The sequence below is a fragment of the Chrysochloris asiatica genome, unplaced genomic scaffold (genome assembly GCF_000296735.1).
Source record: "Chrysochloris asiatica unplaced genomic scaffold, ChrAsi1.0 scaffold00022, whole genome shotgun sequence".
Classification (NCBI taxonomy): domain Eukaryota; kingdom Metazoa; phylum Chordata; class Mammalia; order Afrosoricida; family Chrysochloridae; genus Chrysochloris; species Chrysochloris asiatica.
The window spans coordinates 20130027-20137383 of record NW_006408540.1 but is presented as its reverse complement, the minus strand read 5'-3'; the positions used below and the strand labels follow the sequence as shown (position 1 = coordinate 20137383).

The following is a 7357-nucleotide window of genomic DNA, read 5'->3' as shown; positions in this document are numbered from 1 at the left end:
TTCCTGCAACCGATTTCCACTGTACCTCTCTAGATGAGAAACGCTTCACTGCACCATGGTTACCTCCTAAATGCTTTCTTTTTGGTGAGCATTTAAATGAGGCCATTGCAGGTCGATGCTTCTGACAGGGAGACTCCGATCTTCTCAGCACTCTGCTTAGCCCTCCATATCAGCGCTGAGCAGCAGCAACTTGTGTGGCTCTGGGAGGGGGGCTTGCACAGACAGTTCCTCAAAGTCCGGAAGGCGGCACGACTTCTGAGCCACTCCTGCCAGACACACCGCTCCCACGCATGGCCGACTCCAGCCTGGTTATTTAGAACCTGACAGCAGTAGATTCACCTGAAAAGCCAGTGGAATACCAGGTCAAGAGAGCTGTTCGTCTTCAAACAGAACAGTCAGAGAGAAAGTTTAAGATTATGAATGGATCAGTATGCATGTACAGTCCCTGTGTGGTGTGAATTATTAAGCATTTGACCACTACCCCAAAGGCTGGCAGTTCGAATAGTGGAAGAAAGGCCTGGAAATCTACTTCCAAAAGACGACTGTCATGAAAACCCCTAGAGCACAGCTCCACACGGACACACACGGGGGGTCAGGAGTCACGGGTGACTCGATGGCAGCTGGTGGCTGTACAGCATACACTGACCCAGCAATGTTGGGCCGAGCCCTTCACAGGTGGTCACCATCTCCACACTCCCTCTAAAAGGTACAGACGAACACAGGCCAGAGATAGAAACAAATTTAAATAAAAACTTCCATTTTTTTCTAGGCAGACTGCGTTTGGGGAAGAGCTGTGTGTAAGACGGATTTTTTTTTAGGTGACTTAAAATTACCCAAGAACAGACCTAAGCTAAGAAGTGGACTTCATCTCCCACACGAACTCTGACAGACTGGCAGGAGCAGGCTGTTCGCTCTGCAGGAGACCCGCGGTACCACAGCCAGGCTGTGGGGACAGCACCCGGCATCTGCCACCCAGCTCAGGCACCACGAGCAGAAGGCACCTGGCAGTGACTGGGGTACACACTGTTTGGATCATACAAGTCAGCTCTGGGAAGCTCTTTTATGAATGACATTGTCCAGTGAGAGGGATTCAAAATCACCTGTGTTTCCCTGTCAAAACCACAAAACTTGAATCTAATCGCTAGCAAACAGACATTCTGTAATTGAAGACCATTCCACAAAAAAATGCCCTGCAAGAAAGAAAAACCAAAACAAAAGGCTGAGGAGCTGTCCCAGACTAAAAGAGCTGCAGCAATAATGACACCAGAAAGGAACATGTGACCTTGGGCTGTGGGACAACTGCTGGGATTGGATTCACTGTGGACCAGATAATAACATCAATATGAAATTTCCTGCTGTGACAACTATGCTTGTTCTTAAGAAATGCACCCTGGAGTCCCCACTGAATAGTTTTCATGTTGTCTAGATGGGTCTGGGGAAAAGAGATGGGGCTAAGATTCTTATGATTCAATAGTGAGTAATTGTTATCATGACTAATTGCGACTGTCACAATTTTAAAGGTGAAGTTTTGTAACAAAAACAGGGGAGTAGTTAATCTTACAGTCCAGAAACAGAGGATCCTAGGACCATCAAGGTAGAAGACCACAAGTGGAATGTGGGACCTTATCCAGAGAAGCAGCGACACCAGAGATGGAGGCAGAGATGGGGACATGGAGAGAGGCAGCAGCTGAGGACTCTAAATTCATGGGAAGAGAGGGACTGAGAGCTGGCAGCCAGGAGGCAGACTTGCAGAATGTGCCCTTTGATGGTGTAAATTATTATATATGTCTGAGTGTTTAAAAAAAAAAAAAAAAGAGCTAAAGTAAATAGAGAGAAATACTGTTAACTAATGATACATGGAGGGGATTATAATCATTGTAATGAAACAAGATGTATGATTTGTTGAATGTAAAACTGATGATCTGCCCCGTGAATTTTCATTCAATCCACAACAAAAACCTTTTTAAAAAAAATTTGCACCCTGAAGTCAAGAAGCATAATGCCTCTCAACTTATTCTCCAGTGACTTCAAAGAGGGAGGAGGGGAACAAATGAGGCAAAATGTAAACAACTGGGTAAAGGCTTTATGGGAGCTCTGTGCACCATTCTTGCATCTTTTCTGTAAGTTTGAAATTATATCAAAATAAAGATATCCAAATAATTTGTACTGCCATGTATCAGATGTTAAGAAAATCAGTCACAGTGAAGTGTCCAGAAGAACTGAACAGGACAGCAAAAGTGACAAAGATCACCCGAGGGCTCACTCCAAGACTGACCCACAGAATCAGACCACAGGGTCTCATTCCAAATTCCCTGATCTCCTGGGGCAGTTTCTTTCTTCACCAGCGAAATGGGGCAGATAATACTGTATTTTCACCTCGTAGGGTCTAAAAGACATGTCAAACTCAACATAGCCAAAACAACTGGTGATCATGCCCCTGTCTCCCAAACTTACTCCTGAAGGTTTCTCATCCTCAGAAACGGCATCATTCTCTCACTCATGGCTCAGGCCCAAATCTTTGGAAACCATCCTTGATTCCTATCGCTCAATTCCGTATCAATCTATTCTGTGTAAATCAACCACATGGAACACCACTGCTGGCCTGGTCTAAGAACCACAGCCTCCTTCCTGGACTACTGCGATAGCCTCTTAACTAGCTCGTCCAGTCTACCTGCAATTCAGTAACCAGCCCGAAACACACAATTACCAATCACTCCTCTGCTCAAAATTTCCCTGATGTTTCATCTCATTCAGTGAAGCAGTCAATGCCTCATAGCATCTAGAATAGTGACTGGCACATAGTAGGCACTCAAAAAAAAGCATGAAAGAATGAATCAATGCACATATGTATGTACTTACCATACTTCTTACATGGATTAGAAAAGTTTTTTTAAAAAACAACAATGACCTACCCTGAGAGGCTACAGAAGGAGAAGCAGTTGGATTTACCTAAATGCAGTCAACAGTATACAACTCAGGCGGGGAGACAAGACAGATGCCCCTTTAAGAGAGGACTTGTCTCCCTGTGGGCCCAAGCGTTGTTGACCATAGGCTCTGAGGATCAGACTTTAGCCACCTAGCAGACATAGCAAAATGTCCCTTATCTGATTATGCAGTTATGCTGGTTAGTAATTCCATACATGAGCCCTGGATACCCACAGATAAATGTAAAAACCTTCCCTAAAAGCCGAGACTGTAAATTCCAAAAAGGCAAAGTTCCCCCACCCCCAAAAAGCTAAAGAGGATAGAGAGAAACTCTGTTAACTGATGGTATGTGGAGGGGATTATAATCAATGTAATGAAACAAGGTTTATGAATGTTTGAATGTGAAACCGATGATGTGCCCTGAAAACTTTCACTCAATCCACAATAAAAACCTTAAAAAAAAAAAAAGAGAGAGAGAGGACTTGTCACTCAGCAGCAGGGAGTGTGGTCGGTAGACAGCTCCAGCCAGCAGTTCCTGTGGGGTGTGACTAGCGCAGGTCTATGGCTGGCAGAGCAGGGCACACACAGCCCACCCTCTCGGGCCAGCACAAGCTGCGCTAACAGGCCATATGAACTCCAGAGTTCACTATCAGGTTGGCAGGGCTTTCTTCAGTCCAAAACTGTTTCCACTTCTTCCTCAGCCCAAGACTGTTACCTCCCACTTCTTTTCACGACTGTGTATCTGTAGTAAATACCGTGTTGTTGCTAGGTGCCACCAAGTCAGTTCTGACTCATAGTGACCACAAGCAACAGAACGAACAGACTGTCCAGTCCAGTGCTGCTGCCACTGTGTTGACCTTCCACTTTTCCAAGCATGATGTCCTTCTATCTCCTGATAAGATGTTTTACAAAGTATGAGAGACGAATGCTCACCATTCTGGCTTCTAAGGAATATTCTAGCTATACTTCTTCTAAGACAGAATTGTTTCTTCATCTAGCAGTCCATGCTACTTTCAATATTCTTTGTCATCACCATAAATCAAATGCATAAATAGAATACATCAATTCATCTTCAGTCTTCTTAATCACTGTCCAACTTTCATATGCAAATAAGGCAACTGAAAATACTGTATTTTGGATCAGGCGACATCTTTGCTCTTGAGCCCTTTAAAAAGGTCTTTTGTAGCAAATTTGCCCAATGCGATACATTGTTTGATTTCTTGACTCGTTTCCATGAGTGTAATTGTGGGTCTAAGCAAAATGAAGTCTTTGACAATTTCAATCTTTTCTCCATTTATCATATGTTTTTCTTTTCTTTATATTTAGGTGCAATCCATACTGAAGGCAGTAGGCTTTGATCTTCATCAGTATTTTAAGTCCTCTTCACTTCCAGCAAGCAAGGTTGTGCCATCTGCATACCACAGATTGTTAATAACAAGTCTTCCACCAATCCTTATGCCATATTTTTCTCCATATAATCCAGCTTGTCAGAATATTTGTTCACCATACAGACTGAATAAGTATGATGAAAGCATACAACCATGATGCACTCCTTTCCTGATTTTAAACTTTTCAGTATCCCCTTGTTCTGTTCCAACAACTGCCTCTTGGTCTATGGACAGGTTCCTCATGAGCACAATTAAATGTTGTAGAATACTCATCCTTCACAGTGTTATGATTTGTTATGATCCACACTGCTGAATGCCTTTGTATAGTCAATAAAGCACAAGCAAACTTCTCTCTGGTATCCTGTCTTTTTAGCCAAGATCCATGTTGACATCAGTAATAATATCCTTAGTCCCACATTTTCTTCTGAATCCAGCTTGAATTTCTGACAGCTCCCTGTCAGGATACTGCTACATTTTAAATGAGCTTCAGAAAAATTTTACTTGCATGTGATATTAATGATATTGTTCAATGACCTCTGCATTCCATTGGGTCACCTTTCTTCGGAATGGACACAAATATGATCTCTTCTAATGAGCTGGCAGAACTTCCACATTTCCTGGCATAGATGAGTGAGTGTCTCTAGTGCTGCATCAGTTCATTGAAACATGTCAATTTGTAGTCTGTCAATTCTTGGCGCCTTACTGCTTGCCAATGTCTTCAGTGCCACTTGGATTGCTTCCTTCAGAACCATCAGTTCTTAATCATATTTTTGTTTTTGTTTTGTGCCGTTGAGTTGGTTCCAACCTATAGTGACCCTGAATATAGTTTCCAAGGAGCGGCTGACCTTGCGGTTCAAACTATTAACCCACAGCACCACACCGGAATCATTTCTATCACCAAGACTATATTTTCTAACTACTGATCCTTCCTCTTTGTTTTTAACTTTAGATTCCAATCACCAGTAATGATCAGTGCATCTTAATTGCATGTTTGGTCAATTCCAGACTGAAGCAACTGGTAGAATTCTTCAATTTCATCATCACTGACTTTAGTGGTTGGTGTATAAATCTGAAGAAACAGTGGTGTAACTGGTCTTCCTTGGAGGGGTATGTATATTATCCTATCACAACCTACAACCGCTGGTTTATGTTCTCACCCAACTGGGAAGTTCCCTAACAAGTCCTTCATTCTCTCATATCCAAGGTTTATTCAGTCTACCCCCCTAGCCGAAATGTCTTTTGAACTGTTAAAGTGCCATTCATTCTTCAGATTTAGCTTAATTATTACTTGTTCTTTTGAAAATCTTCCCCAGTCCCTCTCATCCATAAAACACCACTTGTTCTCTCTTGACACCTATTACATTCTACCTTGTATTTATAGTCGTGAACTTAGATCATTTACCATATCCTAAACCTCTTAAACTATACTGAACTAAAGACCAGAAATAAACTATCCTCCACAATGGATTATTCCTAATACTACTGTTGTATGCTGTCGAGTTGGTTGCAAATCATAGCAACCCTATATAGAGGGTTTCTGAGGAACAGCTGGTGGGTCTGAGCCACCTTTGCAGTTAACAGTCCAGTGTTGATTCTACACCACACTAGAACACATGACAATAAAAAAACCAACTGCCATCACCTCAACTCCAACTCATGGCGGCTTCATGCACTTTCAATGGATGATTTTTTGGAAGTACATTGCCAAATCTCTTTCAAGGTGCCTCTAGGTGGATTCGAACCTCCAACCTTTCAGTTAATAACTGACACACCTGTTTCCACAATCCAAGGATTCCCCCTAATATGTATCCCCAAAACCAAACATACTGCTGTCAAGTTGATGTGACTCGACTCAATGACAACAGGACACTTGCCCCACAGGGTTTCCAGGGAAGCAGACTGCCACCTATTTCTCTTGTTACATCCCTACTGGACCCCTTAAGTTTGAGGATAGTCTGTGAGTTCTATGTGGCCATTACAACAAATGATCACACTCAGCAGAGAAGGAGAGTGCTTCTGAGTGATGGCTGCTGTCAGAACTGCTGACAGGTTGGAAGGCAGAGGGCTGTTTGACTTCTACCACATAGGAATCAGCCATGGGCTGATACCGATAGTTCCCCTCCCTCATGAAGGTAGACCTCAGAAGATACTGAGTCGTTTTTACAGTTACTCAAAGTATGAATTCTTGCCCACCAAAATAAAATAATGGCCAATTTTTAAAAAATTGAAAATAAAAACACGGTTACTCAAAGACATTTTAAACCATCAGAGTGAGGACAAAAGTAGTCAGGGTCTTGTGTCTATGGATTACCTGTTCCATGGAAGGACAAGCTATAATCTGGTTCTCTTCAGGGCTAAATTCTTCCTTTAATAAAGCATGGATCTTCTGGAAGGCTTGCTGAATATTATTCTTAGGAAGAAAAAAAGAAGAAATCGAATTAAATGAGTACCTGAAAACATAAACAGCTACCTTAAACAAGAAGCACTAGGAATGGTCAAACATAATGAAATCTGTCAAAACAACTAGAAAAAAAATGTACCTTTCATGGGATTACTAAAGACAGCAAATCTTTAATCAATTTCCGACACTAGCACAACCTAAGATCTGTCATATAATACTCAACTCTAGTAAGAAGCCCTATCCTTCACCAGAGAATACTAACAGTGTTTAGCAGCAATTTCTTACACAAAACATAATAAAGTTCACAGACACACATGTACCTTTACAATGAGCCACCGTCTTGGCTAAAAATATGAGCTCAACACAGAACTAGATGCTGTGAGTCCTAAATTTGCTCTGACATTTCATTCCTTGGTGTTCAATGCACATCATTTATTTCCACTACTCACCAGTAAACAAAGTCATATTTCCTAAAATGCTGCTCTAACAAGGGCTGAGCCAAATCTAAATGTGAAGACCAGATCTCCTGTTTATTTGCTCATTTCTGCTTTGAAAGGCAAAATATTAAAAATTAAAACTTAAGATAATGTGAGGATGCCCCCAGGTCCCCCCGACAACCTCATATATATATATATATATATAT

General features: G+C 41.8%; 1 protein-coding gene across 1 annotated transcript in view; it reads right to left on the bottom strand.

The window, feature by feature from the left end:
• Positions 1–309: 309 nt before the first annotated feature.
• Positions 310–7357, bottom strand: part of COG3 (component of oligomeric golgi complex 3) — an 89197-nt gene continuing 82149 nt past the window's right edge. Inside the window, exons 23-24 of the mRNA XM_006837624.1 lie at positions 6625–6723; positions 310–339 (exon numbers count right to left, since the gene is read on the bottom strand). Of these exons, the coding sequence (XP_006837687.1) occupies positions 310–339; positions 6625–6723 (129 nt within the window). The remainder of the gene's footprint in view (positions 340–6624; positions 6724–7357) is intronic.